The sequence below is a fragment of the Neofelis nebulosa genome, chromosome 17, assembly GCF_028018385.1.
Source record: "Neofelis nebulosa isolate mNeoNeb1 chromosome 17, mNeoNeb1.pri, whole genome shotgun sequence".
NCBI lineage: Eukaryota > Metazoa > Chordata > Mammalia > Carnivora > Felidae > Neofelis > Neofelis nebulosa.
Genome location: NC_080798.1, coordinates 42,520,431 through 42,539,652, shown reverse-complemented (window position 1 = coordinate 42,539,652; position 19,222 = coordinate 42,520,431). Strand labels below are relative to the sequence as shown.

General features: G+C 52.1%; 1 protein-coding gene across 2 annotated transcripts in view; it reads right to left on the bottom strand.

Moving 5' to 3' along the window:
* BEAN1 (brain expressed associated with NEDD4 1) overlaps nucleotides 1–16,078 on the bottom strand; it is a 36,944-nt gene extending 20,866 nt beyond the window's left edge. The window contains exons 1-2 of one of the 2 annotated variants that reach the window (XM_058706899.1): nucleotides 15,876–16,078; nucleotides 6,093–6,199 (exon numbers count right to left, since the gene is read on the bottom strand). In XM_058706899.1, the coding sequence (XP_058562882.1) occupies nucleotides 6,093–6,117 (25 nt within the window). In that variant the 5' untranslated portion in view covers nucleotides 6,118–6,199; nucleotides 15,876–16,078. The remainder of the gene's footprint in view (nucleotides 1–6,092; nucleotides 6,200–15,875) is intronic. The other variant, XM_058706901.1, reaches the window with a different exon arrangement.
* Nucleotides 16,079–19,222: the final 3,144 nt, after the last annotated feature.

Here is a 19,222-nt window from a genome sequence, read left to right as displayed (position 1 = left end):
TGGTGTAAAGTGAAGAAGAAATTATCATTAATTTACTTGGAAAAAAAGGTTTTAGGGTCCCCAGGCCCCCAAAATAACCTCTTGTAGGCTTTTCTGATAACTTAGGACACATCTTGCTAACGGATGCACAAAGTCAAGATAGGGCACAGGTGCTCCCAGACAGAGTTCAAAGCTATGGCGGCTGGATGAGGAGATGCTGGGTGTGGTTCTGCGGAAGGAGCTCGGTGGGCCCACTCTTGCTGTTTGGGGTGTGCGCTGCTTCTGCCATGGCTTGCTTTTGAAAGAAATGCTGAACAGTTTTCACTTTTCGCCTTTTTCCACAAAAGCGAAATTGTCTTCCGATTTCTTTCAGTTAGTGAAAACGGGTACTAACTTGGCTCTTTTGTAAAAGTGAAGTGGCATAACTCAAACTTTCAAACACTGGGGAATACCTGTAGTACCGAACACATTAGGTGTTCAAGCTGAAGTTGATGCCTTTCTGCCAGGGATTCTAATATAAAATGTGCATTTCAAATTAAGATTAGCTATCAGAGGCTGAGCACTTGCTGTAGTCAGACCCTGCCAGACCAGAGAACTCTGAGGACAGGTAGCCAGGGCATTCATGGTCCTGCTGCAGAGTGGACTCTCCATCCAAGGGGTGGGGATGAAGGACTGGACTGGACTCTGCCCTTGTCCTTTTGTCCGTCTGTGGTTTAGCTACAGTTGAGCCCTGGAAAGACCCACCTGGGCTGTATCCCTGGCCCCATCGTTTTCTAGCTGTGTCACCTAGCGTAGTCTCCCCCTGTCCTCGAGGCTCAGCTTTTTCATGTGTGGAATGAGCACACACATCCTTCCCTTGCAGGACTGCTTCAAGGAAGCCATGTGAAGAAATGATCATAGGCCTTGTGAGCCCTTTATCTACAATATCTCATTTGATCCTTACAGCAACCCTCTGAGGTGGAGCCTTTAATTAACTTCCATCTTACAGATGAAAAAACTGAGACTCAGAGAGAAATGTCTACCTGAAGTCACTTCTGCTATTCTCTTGCCCACTCCAAAGTCAGGCCACAGCAAGGAACGAATAGGGGTTTCATCCCACAGGCCAATGATCATTGCGTGGTGCTTGTGTGTGTTTAAGGGAGTCTCATGTTGCATCCAGGCTCAGTAGGAAGGAGTGCCGCAATTGATGGGCAATGTCTGCTCTAGGAACAGTAGTGGCAAATTGTGAACGTGTCCTGTCATTTGTGTTCCTTGCCCTCAAGTCCTTCCTTCTTTTGACAGCTAAGTCTCTGCAGAGGTAACTCTTATTATAATGAGCAGAGCAGAAAATAGTAGTATCTGGTCCAAATCCCAAATTTACCTCCAAAATTCCCATGTGTCTCTGTTTTCCCTGCTCTATCACTAAAGGCGTGGGTAACACTAAGCTGTGTAGGGAGGAGGTGGTCAAAAGGACAGGACTTTCAAGCTTCTTGAGCATCTTCTCAGTGTCTGGCATCAAGCTAGATTCTCCTCGTGGAGCAGGTTAAATCTGAACATCAAACCAAAAGGCTGGTATGACTATTTCCATGTTATAGAGGAGCAAATTGGGACTTGTAGTTGTTAAATAGCTTGCTCCAGATGTAATAGCTGGTAAGCGTCAGCACTAGGCTGTACACGAACCCAAGCACTGTCTACCACGTAACACTGATTCTGCGAGAGACCCAAACCCACCCAGAGGCTCTGCCAGACTGCAGTTCCTGCCAGCCTGTCGGCAGCCCAAGAGCTTAGCAGAGACAAGTCCCAGCTGACTTCTCCGTGGATCAGTGGATGCAACCCTAACCCCCTCCTTCCTGCTTTGGTACAGGCTCAGTCTCTCCGGGGTCCCCAAAGCCCCTCCTTCCCCAGATCTATCCCTCAAGGCCAGTGGGAAGCAGGCCACCCCCATGTCACAGGGAGCTCCACAGGACTCTGCCAGGGGCTAAGAAGAGGTTGTGAGGCATCTGTTCTTGGAACCTGGGTCCTGGGTGAATCCTGGGCCACGCTGCCCAGCTGGGGGCAGATGGAGAAGACTCCCATGCCTCCAGTTTTCCTGAGGAGCCAGGCTGGTCCTCCTCCAGCTCACAGAGTGGCTTAAGGCTAGAAAATGGCTCACTGGCCTGGCACTCACAGACAGAAGACCTGACTTCTCTCTCGCAGTGGTCGAAGCCTACTGAGCTTCCCCTTCCTGTTCTTGCCTCCACCCTCTGCCTTAAGTCTTCTTACCTGCAGAACTTGGGGGAGGGGGCTGTCTCTGGAAGCCAGGGATGAGCTGCAGTGCCCACAAGGTGGGTGAGATGGGGTGGAGGGAGTGGGGAGTGTGCAGTGTGGGCAGTGCCTGGGAGGAGTTGACCCAGCCTGGTCTGGTTAACTCCTGCTCATCTCCCAAGAGGCCAATGGATGGTCCTGCTTTGCCCAGTGTCTGAAGCTGTGGAAACTGGGCAGACCCATGTCTGTTGCCTGGCTTTCCCCCAACACTGGTTACCTTTCCCCGCTCACTCTCCTCAGTCTCTGGACCCCCCTGCTAGGAGTGGGGTCTTGCTTAGGAAACTTTAGGGTTTGTTTTTCCTTCTGGGGACTTTTCCCCATTGGCAGGGGATTAGGTGTAGGGAAACCCAAATGGGAACAAGCTATGGCTCCTCCCCTAACTTTTCCAGGTTTTAATGGGCTTTGGTATCTTCACATGTACTGGGAAAGATAATTTTATGAGCTAAGAAAGTTAAATAAATTCCATTAGATGTCTACATTCACAGTACAGGAAAGGAGGTGTTACAAAAGAGTGTGTGTGTTCATGGCAGGGCCCTCCTGGTACTTCCGGTTCCATCCCTTAAAATGTTCCTGTGTCAGGTGTTTTTAGGATGTCTGGAGTTCTGTGGTTCTGCGTCCCTTCCAGAACTTGTGTGAGGGTCTCTTGTCTGAGCTGAGGGGGCTGCCCACAAGGCATATGCTTCTTCTTGATTCGTTTACGTGTCTGGTTGTGCGATGAACATTTACTGAGGCAGCAATTTCCAGGTTGAATCTGAAGTGTGGCCCAGACGGAGGCAGAGTCTGAATGGCAACCTGATGACCCAGTTTGGACCCCCACCCCACCCCCTCCCCGTCTCCTCAGGCAGTTGGTGCTGATGGGTGTGTTGGAGGGGAACTGAAGGTCCCTCACAGATTTCTGGCCTGAGGGACTGAGTACATGGTGGTGCCCTAAACCAACACAGTAACCAAGCAAAGCCAGTTGGAGTGAAGAGCTGTGTCTGGGACAGGCTGAATCCGAGGTGTAGAGGTAGGGGCTGCCCTGGGGCGCCTGGGTGGCTCAGTCGGTTGAGCGTCTGACTTCGGCCCAGGTCATGATCTCACAGTCTGTGAGTTCGAGCCCCAAGTCAGGCTCTGTGCTGACAGCTCAGAGCCTGGAGCCTGCTTCTGATTCTGTGTCTCCCTCTCTCTCTGCCCCTCCCCAGCTCATGCTCGCACTCTGTCTCTGTCAAAAATAAATTAAAAAATAAATAAATAATAAATTTTAAAAAACTTAAAAAAGAGGTATGGGCTGCCCAGGGGAGACAGGCAGCAAAAGGCAGAAGAAGGAATCTGAAGGTGGGCAGAAACCAGGCTGGGAAAGAGCCTTGGAAGCTGCTGGCCTAGAAGCTTCAGCTGAAAGCAGAGAGGGGATGAGAAGGTCTAGAGTGTGTGCAGGGGGAAGGCCAGGGGTGAGGCTTGGGCCCCAGCATCCCGGGGCAGGCACGGCAAGAATCCACCCTTCCCCACTGCCAAAGGACACCACCAGTGGACAGTGAGAGGAGGACCAGATGGCTAGAGGGGCCGGAAGAGAACCCAGAGGGCTCAGGGTCAGGGAATGCAAGGGAGAAGTCTTCAAGAAAGCTAAAGTGACCAACAGGGAGAACTGGAAGCTACAGAATGGGTTTAGTGACCCAGAAGTCAATGGGATGTGTGGTGGGGGTGCAGAAGCCAGACTGAAGTGGGCTGGGGTTGCTGAAAGGAGGGGCAGTGAACACTTTCCAGAGGAAAGGGAAGGAGTCAGACTGGAAGACGTAAGAAAAATCTGGCAGAGAAGGAGAGGGATGATGGAGGAAGGGGCAGGTCCGGACAGCCCCACAGTGCTGAGCCTGCCATTGCCAGGGACCCCTTCTCCATAAAATCTGAACAGATCCCAACCTATATATAGATGTGAGTAGAGCTGCACTGGCTGAAGCAGTGGGGTGGGGTGGGGTGGAGGGGCGAGGGTTCTGCCCGCACATGTGCCCCTTGCTTTCTGTGGAGCCTCACAGCAGCCCCGAGCTCCCAGAGCCCACTGGCCTCAGACCACCCCTTCATCTTACAAAGGAGGACTGGCCAGCCAAAGCCATGGGGAGAATCTGATGGCACAGTCAGGAGCTTCAGCTCCTACCCCATCCACTGCTTTCAGCTCCTCATCCAGAGTGTTTAACTATACATTTATTCATTCAACAGACATTTATTGAGTGCTTACTGCATGCCAGGCACTGGGCCTGTAGGGATGTGTAGGAACTGCTTCTGAACAGCCCCGAATATCGATGACCACACCCTGTTAACCTCAGGAGGTGAGTATGCAGAGGGCTGTCCTGTGCCAATGGTCTCTGTTTATGCAGACAGGCAGGGCTTTGCGGGGTCTGGCTTGACCCCAGAAAGTTCTGGAATGCGCTCTACACTCAGCAACCCAATTTTACTCTTTACCAGCCTTCTGCATTCCCAGCTGCTCAAGGGGGTGAGGATGTGGCCATTCTAGCCCTCTGTGGGGCAGGTGTCCCTGGGTTCCAACGTGTCCCTGAATGGGTAGCCTTCTTACCTGGCCTGAACTTGGGCTCCGATTTCCTGATTATGCCGCAGCAGCAGTGACAACAGTAACAGTAACTTACTGAGCTTGTACTAGTACCGCCCCCCCCCCCCAACACCGCTCCTGAGACAATGAATCCCACCAGTCCCTTCTTCCCCAGAGCATACCTGGTGATGGCCCCACCCCAACGGGATACACCAGCTTCCTGTGCCCGCCCACAGCAGCAGTCCCTTGAGGTTCAAAGGTTTAACAACTGAGGTTTCCACCATTTAGAAGAGAGGACCCCAGCCCCAAGCAGTGACATGTAACCAGTGGTGCACATTTGAACAGACATTGGTGAGTGGGGGTGAGGGATTAGCTAGAGTGAGCACGGTAGAGGGGGAGATGACACATAGATAGAGGAGGGCCTAGGGCAAGGCCCTTGATTGCACACAGACTCACAGTCCTGACTCATCAAGGAGAAGGGATGGGGGGGGTGTTATGCAAGTCCTCCCAAGTGGCACCAAGTGATGACGGTTTTGGGGGGGCACAGGGGACATCACAAGAGAAAGCAGGTGGCTGCCATGGGGACAGGTAAAGGGGACGCCACAGTAAGGGTGGGAGCATGAGTCAGTGAAGGTGGGGCTGGTGGAGACTAAGGGAGCTGCAGCCTTGAGCCCCAGGGGTACACCTGACTGAGCCCATCGCCTGGACTCATGGACATCAGGGAGCCAAGACAAGAATGTTATGGACAAAATCATCTCAAGGCTCCAGCAGATTAAATGAATTAATCAGTAAATGAGGGGCTTCAGGAAGGGTTTCCTTAGGACAGTGAACTCCAAGGAGTGTGTTCTGGAGCACCCATCCTGTGAGACCCTCCTTGTGGTCAAATTTGGGAAGGCCACTGGGCTTTCGCTTTCCTATGGCAGCCTCACAACACACGTCACCACGTTAAAGGCTCTGAAAAGTCCTGTGGTAACAAAAGCTACTTAACTTGTCTCACTCAGCATTTCCCACATTCATTTGGCCACAAAATTAAAAAAAAAAGAACAAAAAACAATCCCGTTAATATCCCTCAGAGGAATCCTGACCCACACTTTGTCAAGTGCTGATACAGAGGGATTGGTAAAAGTGGGATGTCTCTTGCAGAAGTCAGGGGTCTTCTGTGTTGCCCTCCCCCCACCCATCATATCACATCAGCCCCTGATCAGACCCTTGGGGCTCTTTGGCTAAATATCCTAGAAACATTCTCTGCAAACTTGACTCTAAGCCCGGCCCTTGCCTGGCCCCGAGCCATGAAGGATGTGAAGAGAAGACTTACAGGGGCAGGGGCGTTTGAAGGACATGTAATCCTTGGAGCAAAATAGCGGAGCCAGCCTGCCCACTTGTACAGTTCCAACTTCTTGTAGAAAAGGATCCTCCGCTCACCTGCAGAAACACAAACAGACAGGTGATGGGGCGCCCGCATGGTACCCACTGACCCTGCGAGCTTGGCGTTCAGGTCCCTGGGCTGTTAACCTCTGGGGAAAGGGTGGTGACTGTGACAGCATGTGCCCAGTCTGGGCAGGGGTCTGAGGGAGCTCTGGGTGGCGGAGTGTGGGGGTTCTGGGGCAGGGGTGGGGCAAATGCATGCTGGGGTGTCAGTGGTGGGTGGAGGGGGGAATATCTCCTCCGGGTGGACCCTTGAACAGGAATGAGAGATACCCTGGTGTTCTCCTGTCTCATGAACCTGCCTAGGACAATTGCAATAGATCATGGCATTCTGAGCATTTATACCTGGAAGGACCCTTAAAGACCAGCCCAATGTCCTCATATCACAGAAGGGGAACAGACGTAGAAAGGGTAAGGTGCCAGTTCAAGGTCCTAGAGCTGGCTTTGGAAGGGTATTCAGAGTTTGCCTAACTGAAACCTTATTGTTATTACTATTATCCCAACACTTTTAAGGGGATGATGCTCTTTTCATTCCCATTTTATAAACAAGGAAGTTGAAGCTCAGAGGTTATGTAGCTTGTCCAAGGTCACACAACTTCTAATTACAGGCTGGGACTAGAACCCAGGTCTTTTTTACCCCAAAGCCTCCATCCATTGTCAGCAAGCATATCACTTGGAAGGCACCTAATAAAGGCCAAGAGAATGAAAATGTCTCTTCCCCAATCTCCCTGCCTCCCCTCCCCTTCAACCTTAAACTTGGTGTGACACCTGAATGAGCAGCAAGGGTCACTCTAACACCCATTTGCAAGAGAGGAAACATTTTCAAAAAATGCCCCAGCCTCCCGTGCTGGTTCTGTCTCTCCCGAGCTCCAAGTGACATGGGGCTGTGTGAACAGCAGGGAGATACAGTTATTTTGTAGGGAGTGTGGTCACTAGACTTGCAGAAACCAAACTGCACCTTTGGGGGTTGCTGAGCGGGAACTGTGGATGTGGAGTTTGGTGGGTTCCTGTGGGGGAGAGCCAACAGGAACCAACAGGAAACAGCCTGGCCCCTCTGGGTCCCAGGAGGCAGTTGACCTCCCTGATCCTGGGGGTGACACTGTGGACAGAGCTTTTGTCTAGGACTCAGGTCCCAAGATTCCCACCCTTGTTTCCCTCAGGAACCCTTTTCATTATACACAGTTTTTCCTCCAAATGGGTTCCATGTTTTGATGGAGACCATTGGCCAAATTGCACTGATTAATAACACTTTTTCTATTTAATAGATGAATCCAAGATCTATCTTTGGAGAGCCTGAAATCAGAAGTCCAAGTCCTGCCACTTCCTGGAGTGTGCCTTTAGGCACAGTACTTCACCTGTCTGAGCTGCAGTGTCCTCAGGGGGGAATCAGGGTAGGGCACTTCACTGGCTTTGAGGATGGGGGGTACGTATGTCATGTTCATTCTGTTGTCCTAGGGGGTCAGGGGGAGGGAGCCATTGCTGCCACTGACCCTGGGGTCCCTCTCTCCAGATGGCTCCTTGCAGCTCAGTCTTCTGGGTGTGAACCCCATATTCCCCATCCCTACAGAAACCAACAAGAGTTTTGATGCGGGAAGGGAGGGTAGGATGTGATCTCCCTAGGCCCGGTAGAGAAGTCTCTCTGGCATGGCAGGCTGCTTGGGGAACTGTGATTTCACACCAGAAAGTTCTGAAGAGTCTCAGGGCCTGGGATCTATACTTTCTAAAATACATGGGTGTACATGCATCTGTGTTCACGTTTGTGGGTATGCCTGTGTGCACTGTGGCCACGTGTGTGTCTGGAGGGAGACTTAAGCAGGCTGACAGGCCATCTTTCATGCTGCTTCCAGAGAGGTCTTTCTTAAAGGCACAATGGATCATGTCATTCTTTTGCCAAAAACCCTTCCATAAATCCTCAGTGTCCCTAGGAAAAGGAACTGGCTTCTACCACTACCTCCACCGCCCTGGTGCTCTGCCTGCCTCTCTAGTGAACTGGCGTAATGTGAGTGCTTAATAAAAATATGCTGCATGTACACTTCCTATAGGGTCACCGTGGTGGCTCCTGATGCTGTAGAAGGTGCTGCCCACCCTCTAAACTCCAAGGGGTTATCTCCAAGGTCTTGCTTCTCCTAGAGGCCCCCTGTACCCCCTCTTTCCTCCTTGTGGGCCCTGTGATTCTGACGTGAAGGTTGAGACAGCATGGAGTGTGGGGGAGGTGGGAGATGGGCTGCCTAGGGCAGGGGCCAAGAACCCTCGCATTGTATATTTTGTGGTCAGTTTGGATGTTTGGCAGACTGTGTGTAAGTTTCCAAATGGCTCAAGAGGCTGGCAAGGGTCTGGGTCAGATAGACATTTGTGTATATGGAAGCATTCTGGGCACTCCAGCTTTTCAGGTGTGACCCACACTCACCAAACACCTGCTTGCGCCAGATGACATCATCAACATTATTGCAATGTTCCCTGATGTGGGTAATACCATTTTCATTTTGCAGATGAGAAAACTGGGGCTCCCATTGTCACAGGGAAAAGATGGTGGAAGTGCTATGCGGGAGGGATCTTGTCCCCCAGTGTTCCTCAGTTACAGCAGGGACACCCTACAGAGATCTGATACCCTGGGTGTCACCCCACCCAGGGCTCTGGCTGGCCAGCTTCTTGGACACACTGGGTCTCTCATGCCATTTCCTTGGCATGCCTTTCCTTCCTCTCCACCTGGCAAACTCCCATGTGGCTGTCATCACACGGCTGAAGAAACCTCTTCAGTGAAGTCCTCTTTGACTGCTGGAGACAGAATAGCCATTCTGGCTATGCCTCCACAGCACATGGACATCCTTCCAGGATGACTTTGGTTCTAACTTGTTCCAGATTGTTAGCTTCTTGTGGGTATGGAGGGCCAGTGTGGCCTCTGGGAACTCCCTCGGGGCTGAGCACATTTAAAAGTATGTGGATTCTAGAACAAATCCACCTTGGCCTGATGTCAGCATAGGACTGCAGTGTTGAAGCTGCCTTTTAATGATGCTCAACTTCCTGAGGAAAAGGACGCCCATGTAAGGAACTGAGATGCTCCCCGACATCGTGGGTGACAATGATGCTGACGTTAGCTAGGGTACCATTTCCCGCATCATGTAACTCAGTCTGCGCTTCACATACATCTTCTTGCTGCATTCTCCCAGCATTCCTGGATTGCATCAGTTTATTCAAATATTTACCAAGCACCTAGGGTGTGTCCCACAAAACCCTTGGAAAACAAAAGGAGGGGCTTTTAGGGTCCTAAAACAGCAATCTCAACCTTACTGTTTCCTCCTCCCCTCCCCCACTTGTGGATTTCAACATGAGGACCTACAGGAAAACCATTTCATGGTGGCATCAGACCCTCTGCTTGGGTGGAGCTTTGGTTGGGTTATCAAGACAAAGGAACTGGATGTCAGGTATCTATGTGTGCAAGTACCCACCCCGCTCTCCCCACATGTGACCAGAGCTGCTGTGAGGACACAGTGATGGGGGCAGTGGATGGCCAGGTTCGTCACGAATGGTCTGAGATTGTGCTTTGCTGGGCGAGGTGTTCCGGAGCAGGGACTGCAGGAGTGGGGGTTGGGCTTGGACCCACTCTCAGGTCACGTCTCCCCCCTGCCCGCCTGTCTCGGAGCCCAGCATCCGAGGCGAGGCGCGTTCCTGCCTGTGACTCATCTGCGACTGTATTGTCTGGCTAGAAATCGGAGGGCGGGCGGCGGCGGCACTCCAGGCTCTGAAGTGGCTTAATGGTGTGCGGCAAGTCCACGTCACTCCCATTCCGCCTCACGTCCCCACTCCCAGAATACCTCGTCTGGGGCCCACTGCGACACTCAGACCTGGGCAAATGCGTATGTGGTTGAGGGGGGGCGGCGCCGCGCCCCTGGCGGGCAGAGCTGGGCTGGCGGAGCCGGCTGGCGCAGTGTGCAGGGGCGGCACGGCGCATGCGCGGCAGTCGGACCCGGGAGGGTTCTGCGGCACCGCGGTAGACCGCGGACAGCGAGGGGCCGCAGGAGTGGGCTGGCCTGTGGAAGAGGCCACGTGACTCCGTGACGCTGATGCGGCACTGGCTCTACCGCAGTCACGTGTCGTCAGCCCAGGGGATCTCAAAACAAACCCCCCATTTTGCAGATGTCAACACTGAGATTCAGAGAAACGAAGGGGGTTGGGTGAGATCATGAGCTCCCGGCCCCAAGACTACCCTTTGGAAGATTTTAAGCAGGGGAATTGCACGGTCACCTTTTAAGAAGGTCTCCCTGGGCTCAGTGAGGAGGGGGGACCAGGGGTTGGAGGCAGGTGACAGAGGAGCAGGGAAGCTGTGGTAGGAGATGATGGGCTTAAATGAAGGCGATGGTAAATGGAGCAAAGTGAGAGGCTACATTCTTTGGTTTGACAGTATTTATTCAGAGCCCCTTGTGAACCACGTTTTGGGTGCTGAGAATAGAGAAGTGAAGCAAACACTGACTGCCTGTCCTCACCAAGCTTCCTGCTAGTGGAGGAGACACACATATAATGGCGGTGTTTGTTAGATAGCAGTAAGGGAAGGAACAGAGGCAGTGTGTACGTGGAGACTGAACATTTAGATAACGTGGCTGCAGAAGGCCTTGGTGAGAGGGTGATCTGTAAGCGAAGACTGGAGCAAGGGAGCTAGCTGGGTGAATAGGTGGGAGAAGGGTATCCCAGGTGGAGGGGCCAGACAGAAGGTCCCTGGGCAGGAGCATGCTGGGTGGGTTTGAGAAATAGGGCGGTTTGTGTAGGGGATATTTAAGAAGCAGGACAAATGGATCAGATGTAGAGGGTGAGGAAGAGGGAGCTTTAAAGATGGTTCCCTGTGTCTGCTTGGGTGTCTGTAGGTGTGGGGGGAGGGGGGATGGTGGAGAAATGGAGGCCCTTCCAGAAGTGGGTGAGGTGGAGACTCCAGATCTAGACAGGCCAGATAACTACTGGTGCTTTCTATCCTTACCACATTAAATGCTCAGGGACTGTTTACTGAATGAATGAATGAATGATGCCGTAACAGAGATTCCATGAACCTGTGGGTGTGCAGGTGATTGCTCAGAGCCAGAAGAAAGTCAGAGATTCTGGACTGTGGTGAGACACACTGATCTTAAAAGGGTTGCATCTACCTCACCAGGCAGGGGGCTAATTTCTGGGGCTGCGGGGGGAGGGGGTCCCCAGGTGGCAGAAAACCTTCCTCCTCTGCAGGAAGGTCTTTATATGAGGCTGGTACCCAGCTGGTGTCTTTCCCAATGGAGAAGAACATTACTTGGCAAGTAGCCTTCTGTAGAATCAACTGGTACCTCCTTCCTCACTGCCACCAAGGTACAACCTCTAAGGGTTGATTTACTGTCTACCTGCATAAACCAGTCCATCTACAAACTGGCAAATAGGTCTGGCCAAGTGGGTAGAGAAGCATGATTTAAGGCTCAGGAAAAACCACACAGAGGGCACCACAAAGCATTATTTATGGCAGTGAAACACGAGGGATAACCTCACTGTCCAATAAGAGGATAGGCTGAGAAAATTATAATGGAATAATATATAGCCATGAAATGATAGTTTTAAAGACATTTTAATAACATAGGTAAAGACTTTTAGTGGAATGTTAAGAAGGAAAAAAGACCCAGGTTATATATAAAAAGGCAGGTTACAGAACTCTGCATACAACATGATCCTTATTTTGTAAAAGAAAAAAAACCTAGAGAAAATATTCATATATAGAAAAATTTGGGGAGGAAATAGATGCAAATATTCACCGTCATTGGGCTCTCTGGGCAGTGGTGGGGTTGAGGATTTTTGTGTTTTATATTTTTTATGATTTTCCAAATTTTCTACAATGAACATGTGTTTTATAATCTGAAAAATCATTAAAATGAAGATTTGAAAAAACCTTTCATGCTAACAAAGAATAATTAAGTGATAAGTCAGTGATAGTTAATTGAAAATTTTTAAAGCTAACTTAATTGCCTTTGACCGTGCCATTTGTTATTGTAAAGATTAAAAAAAAATAACTTGTCTTTGAACTTACGTAAGGAGCTTTATTAAAATGTTAGGTAAATAATTTCCATTTTTTTTTAACCCTCATCAAAATTTCCCTGGCTCTTGAGCAAGTTCTATTTGCCAAATTTTTGAGGGAATGGTTTCTGCCACAAACCTTAATGTTTTATTTTCAGGCAAGCTATACACTTGGCAAAAATAATAACAATAGACCTTATGTTTGTAAAACACTTTATAATTTGCAAAGCATACTAAGTGCTGGGTACTATTCTAGGCTCTGAATATAGGAGATATCATCATGAACCAAATGGTTAAAAGTCCCTGCCTTTGGGGAATTTATATTGATAAGAGTAGACAATAAACAAATGAATATGATATAGAGGTGTTAGAGGTGATAGTGCTACGGGGAAAAAATGGAGAGAAGAGTGATAGGGAATAAATTGGGGGGGGGTTGCTCTTTTAAATCAGTTTGATTACTGTTTGAATACAAAACATGAAGGTGTCTCTAAAAATTCTCTGGCCCGTGGACAGTTAACATGAGGTATAAAATGATTGATGATATCCCTGGAGGAAGCATTCCAATAACTAATTACACATCATCTAAGATACAATGTGCTAATTATCAATTTTATAAACTCATAAAATTATGATGAGTCATAGGGATGTTTTAAGTATTCTATACTTAGCAACGTTAGATAGCCCTTAACCTTTCCCAGCCTCAGTGTTCTCATCTATAAAATGGGGACAATTTCAGTACCTAAATCAGAGGACTGTTGTCGGAATCCAAAGAGAAGTGCTTAGGCATGGAAAACAGTATGTGTTCAGGATATGTTCATAATGCAGATGCAGCAAGGCCACTGGGAACGGTCCATCTGACACTGCCACATGTTTCCTGTATATTACTTCTTCAGTCCCCACAAATGTAATGGGAGGTACATAATATTTGTTCCCACTTTCAAGAGGAAATTGAGGCTCTGAAAGGTAAATCTTCTGCCCAGAATCCTATGCTCTAAGCCTAGGCAGTTGGGTCCAAGTAGCCATGTTCTCAGCCATAGCTCCATTTTGTGCTCACTTGCCCAGGGGCTCCAGAAGCCCTCCTGGCCTCAGTTTCTACATTTAGGAGGCTGAGAGCAGATTTAGACTTTCCCACCCCTTACCTTGTGCTCTGAGCACTTCCAGGGCAAAGGCTTCAGGTAATAGGCCAGAATGTGTCTGTTTATTCCCAAAGACTTAAGATAATGTCCATATCTCCATCACGTTCCCTGTGGGCTGTGATCCAAAAACTGAGGTGGACCAGGAGATACTCACCTCCTAATCAGTTCCTGATTAACTCTTTTGGGAAGAAGAGGAGTGAGAATTATGGAAGATGCAGGGATGTGACACCCAAGTGGGCGAATGGGGGCGGGGTACATAGGAAGAAGAGCAAGGGGGTTTCTGTATAGAAGGAGCCCATTCTCCCTATATTACCAAGTCCCCATCAGGCAACGTGTGGACAGACTCACCCTCCCCTGCCCTGTTCTGGGCAGATGGGCCACAGGTGGCCAGGACAAGCATGGATGTCCACAAGCTGGACCTTTGTTTTCTTCTCAACAGTGCTCCTGGCACCTACACCCTCCATGCCACCTGAAAGATCCCAGCATCCTCCCCTAGATCCTGGGCCTCGCCTGCTCTACTCTGAACCCGAGACCCCAGCTGCACAGACAGGCAGATCTCTTCCTGGGGACCTTCCAGCTCTGAAGTTCTAACCTCTTGGTCAGCCACTGGCTCCATTTCCTCCCCAAGGTTCATTTCTGGTGCCTCCTGGCTCAATGGGCTGGATGGTCAGCATGGAAACAGGGTTGGGACCCCTCAGACCTGCTGTCTCCTTGCCCTGGCGGCTGCTCCCCCTGCTGCTTTCTGCTGCCTGTCTGAACCATCACTACTGGAACATCCATGCCACCTGACAGCCTGATGGCTCCTCAGGGAAAGCAATCCTCCCTGCCCCACCCCCTCCCAAACCGCAGAGTGGAGAGGTGTGCAGAATTCCCTTGCACCCACTGTGAGAGATGCATGAGAAGCCCTCCACCGGGGCAGCAGACATCAGCCAAGGGCAAAAGAAAAGCCAGTCAGATACAGTCTTTTCCATCCTGGATGGATATGGTGTGGTAGGGAGGAGAAAGACCGGCCAGGCAGTAGAAAGCTTTGGGGAGGAGGGAATGTCTGAGAAAGGGCAGGCCCCAAGTTTTGCATCACAATTAGATGTCAACAAGGCCTTGAGGGGATTCAAAGCCCTCCGCAAAGGGGGGTTGGTAGGGGTCTAGTCCCCGCCATTTCAGGCGAATTCACTGTTTTCAGTATCTACTGGTGCTGGACACTTCATCAAATGACACCTGTAGCCAACCTGACTTGAGTCCTGGCTGTGTGCCAAGCACCATGGTAGCCGCCGCCCCCGCCCCCGCCCGCCCCCCACCCCCCCCGCCAGCAGCATCTCATTTAATCTTTTCAACGCGCATTCCCCGTGTTTCAGATGGGGAAACTAAAGCTCAAGAGAGGTTAAGTGTCTTGTCTCAGGTCACACAGCTAGGAATAGGAAGTCAGTCAAGACCATACTGTAGTACCAAAGCCCTTAAACATTCTGCTCACAACAGAATCTTGCCTACTAGTCAGCGGAGGAAACTGAGGCACAGGAAGTGAAGTCAGGGTGTTTGAGGAGAGGGTCTAGAAGGGCATCCTCAAGACAGGTGCCCATGGGACTGTGTGGGTCTAGACCAAGGATCAGTCTCCTGAAGCCCCTGCCTCTCACACCTGTCACTTATGCCGTCGCCTTCCCTGCCACCCCTGCTTCGCCACCCCCACTGACACCCGCGTGGGATCAAGAGGGCAGCCCCTAGGTCTTCTGCGCCAGCCTCCAGACCGCAGAGTCGATGGGGGGGGGAGTGGGGAGGGGGGGGGAGGAAAGGCTGCGCGAGCCAGCCGGGGGGTGGGGTGGGCACTACCCAGCTTCCGAGGGCTCTTGGGGAGAGGCGACTGTGGCTCTTCGAGCTGCGCAGCCAGCCAGAGCAGCCGCCTCGGACTCAGCCTCGAGTCCCATTTACCGCGCAAGCGAAAGTCTGCCCCAAAGCTAGAGAAGGTGCGGCGGGGACGCCCCCTCTCCCACCTTTGGTGCTGAGATAGGCGTCGAAGCGGGGGCTTGGCCAGGGGGTGACCCGCCCGTCGGAGGGTCAAACTTCCTGGCCCAGGGGTGGGGGTTGGTTCTAGCTTCAAACTCCGCAAAGCCGGGAGCCCCTTCCCTCTTCCACCCCGTCCAAAAGTGCGTCCTAGTTTCCCCTTCTTGGGTGGGTTGCTCAGGGGTCCTGAAACCGAGGGTGCGGGACGGGGGAGGCTCTCTTATGCCCCCCCACAGGAGGTGGATGCTCCGAGAGACCCTCCCTTCCCTGTGGCTATCGGGCGTGCTCAAGGGGTAGCCTTGGCCCGGCCGGAGACGCGCGGGCCGGGGGCGGGAGTCTGGGGATCCCATTCGGAGCGCGCTGCGGTTCGTCTTCGGACCGCCGGTCCGCCCTCCTGGCGCGCCAAGGCTCCGCGCGGGGCGCCCCAGCTGTGTGCGTGCGCCGGGGCCGCCACAGAGCTCGGGGAAGGGGGCCGGGACCCCCTACCCGCCCCTCCCCAGCACCGCCCCCGGCCCAACGCCCCTTACTCGGCTTAGCCGCCTCGCTCCGCTCCGCGCGCCGCAGTGCCGGCTCCAGCTTCGGCTCCAGCTCGGTTTCCCGCTCTGGCTCCGGCTCGGGCTCGGGCTCGGGCTCGGGCTCCGGCTCTGACTCCGGCTCCGGCTCCGGCTCCCGCTCCCGCTCCTGCTCTGGTTCCCGCTCGGATGCCTCTGCGCTCTGGCTCGGGCTCGAGCTCGGGCTCGGGCTCGGGCTCGGGCTCGAGCTCGGGCGTCGCGGGGGGCGCGCCGCTCCGCCTCTGCTTGCTCGTCGCGCAGGGGCGGGGCGGGTGGGGCGGGGCCGGGCCGAGCGGACCTGCTGCCCGCGATCCCCAGCGGAGGCGGCGGCGGCGGCGGCTTCTCAGCCCCAGTCCCAGCCCTGCCCTGCCGCAGCCCCGCCCGCTTGCCCGTCGGCCCTGCGCCGCCGCCCAAGCCACAGCCGTCCGCTCCCGGGCCCTCTAGGCGGCGCGCCTCCCTGGCCTCAGCAGCGCTGTGTGGCGGCTTTGGGGCTTCAGCAGCTCTGGGCCGCGGCCCGGGTCATCCCTGTGATGGGGGGACGCGGGAGGGGGAACGGCCGAGCCGCGCCCCTCTGTGCGCAGCCACCCCGACACCCTCGCAGCTGCAGGCGGGACGGGCGCGGCAGGGAGACCGGCATGTCAGACGGATAGGCGTGTGTAGAGAATGACATACAGACAGGTGGGAGCAGAGAAGGACAGACACACAGACATGTGCAGAGAAGGGTAGACAATGGCATGTGCAGGGAAGGACAGCCAAACAGTTTGGTCAGAGGAGAAACTGGGCACTTGGTGGTGGTGGTGGGGGACCCTGTCACAGCCAGTGGGAGGGGCAGCCTAGACTGGAAGGGCCTCTGCTCCCAGTTGACGGCAGATGAGTTCTGAGGCATGTTGGGATGTCAGGTAGGGCCGGCTGAAGCCTTCTTCTCCTGAGCCACCAGCTTGCCCATTTCCTTCACCCCTCGCCCCACTTCGTGCCCTCTGTACCCTCCTCCCTGCAAACCCAGGCACAGAGCTTGGTCCTGGCAGATGGACCTGCTCTGTCCACACCGTATTCTGGGGCCTTGGACAAGTCCGGGTCATCCTCCTGATTTCATTACAATAGAGCTCCTGTTTACTGCACCCCTGCTACCTTGTGGTGCTTTCTAGTTATTTACATCTCCCCTGCTTGACTGGGAGCCCCAGGAGGGAAACCCTTGGGGTCCTTGCACAGAGCCTGCACTCTGAATTTGATGAATGAATTAATGAAATACCTTGTTGATAACTCTCAACAAACTCCCATTTTGTTGATGGTGGCTTGAAAGTGGTTCTCAAAAGGACAACACGAGGACAAAAGAGCTATACATGTTTATGATCAAACTTGGAGAAGTGAAGGAGCCATGGGATAGCTCTGAAGAGAAGCCAAGCCCCAGTGGTACTGCAGAAGGGTGGGGACAGAGCAGGCTCTGGAGGAGAAAACAAACCTCACTCCCAGTTCTGCTACCCGTCATGTCTTGCGCATCCCTGGGTGGAGGGGCAGAGGGACCTATATGATCTAGTGCCTTCCCTTATAAGGACAGTTCCCAGTCTTCTTTGGTAATTGTTTATTCTGGGCTCTGCCTACTCTACCCCTCCACCCCCGACAAGGAGAGGGTAGGACCCAGGCTGGGGGATTCCAGCTTCTCTGGGGCTGTTATGGGGGCATATGTGCTATGGGAGGGGGATGGAACCAGGATAAAGAGAAACATCTTTGAGAGTATTAAGAAGGGGGAACTGAGGGGCGCCTGGGTGGCGCAGTCGGTTGAGCGTCCGACTTCAGCCAGGTCACGATCTCGCGGTCTGTGAGTTCGAGCCCCGCGTCAGGCTCTGGGCTGATGGCTCGGAGCCTGGAGCCTGTTTCCGATTCTGTGTCTCCCTCTCTCTCTGCCCCTCCCCCGTTCATGCTCAGTCTCTCTCTGTCCCAAAAATAAAAAAAAATAAAAAAAAAATAAAAAAAAAAAAAGAAGGGGGAACTGAGAGTCCCATTGTCCAACCCCCTGCATTTATTTTTATGGATGAATAAATAAAGGACTAGAGAAAGGAGGGGACAGGCCAGGGCCGAGAGCTAGGATTGGAGGTTCTAGGACTTCCAGGCCAGGACTGTGCCCACTGCACAACCTGATAAAGGTGACCTTGACCTTCCTGAGCAGACACCTTGCAGATGATCTTTGCAGGATGGATATTCTGGTTGTTAGTGGTTTTACCTGTGAGCTGTCCAATGGCAAGACTATGTGTATGTGTCTTGTGGGGTGGCACTTTGAATTAGAACTTGTGGAAGGCTCTAACCTTTAAGAGTTCATTCCCCTCCACCCTCCATTTGAACACGTGGTCCGACAAATCTGGCTTATTCTTCACATTGGAATCCAGAACTGGTTTCCCCTGGGCTTAGTGGTGTTGAGTCTAGCTTTGCATCCGCAGATACATGTTAGTGTGGGACATTTGTGAAACATCAAAAGGTAAAGGAAGAACATAAGAAGTGGTCACTGTTAATACTGAGGTTTCTTTTTCTTTCCTTGTCATTGTAGAACTCTAGAAGTGTCTTTAAATGGAGTGAACTTGTTCACTATCTCTCCTCTCTTATCCCATGATCACACATTTAATGGCTCCTTAGCATCAGATGGTTGTATTATACCTTAATTAGCCAATCCTCTATTGCTGGGTGCTTAGTTTGTTTCTAGTTTTTTGCATGTCAAGACAATACTGCGATGAACATCCTCATGGGTAAGTTTGTGCATGTTCATGATTATTCTTTAGTTCAATGGATATATCCATAGATTTTTGAGGCTTTCTCCTAGATGGGGTCAGATTTGCAAGAGGAGCATCTCCTGGGCACCAAAGAAACACAGTGGTGTTTAGAGTCTGCTTGACCAAGGGGGAGGGGTAGGGAGGCTGGAGGGAGGAAGCTTTCAGAAGTCACACAGTGACAATGAAGTACCCAGAGAGTCCTCAAGAGCCAGGCTAAGGAGATTTGCCCTAGAGTGTGCTCTGTATTACCCCTGACACTCATAGACTATGGTCAACTTATTGATTCTATTATTGGGGGAAATCTTTTGATACTAGGGTTGTGCAGGGGAGGGGGAAAATCTGTCAGAATGGTCTGGCTCGTGTGTGGGTATCTGTCTAAAAATCCATTACCCCTTTCGGGAAAGTTCTCTTGCTGGTGTATCCTTTATACAGAATTATGCTGAAAGCATCTTCCCAGCCTTGAATTACATTACAAAGGGCCCTGCTCCCTGGATTGCCTTGGCTATGTGGGGTGGAGAGCACACCATGCTCTAAAATGGAGAGAAGGGGGTGCTTGAGTGGCTC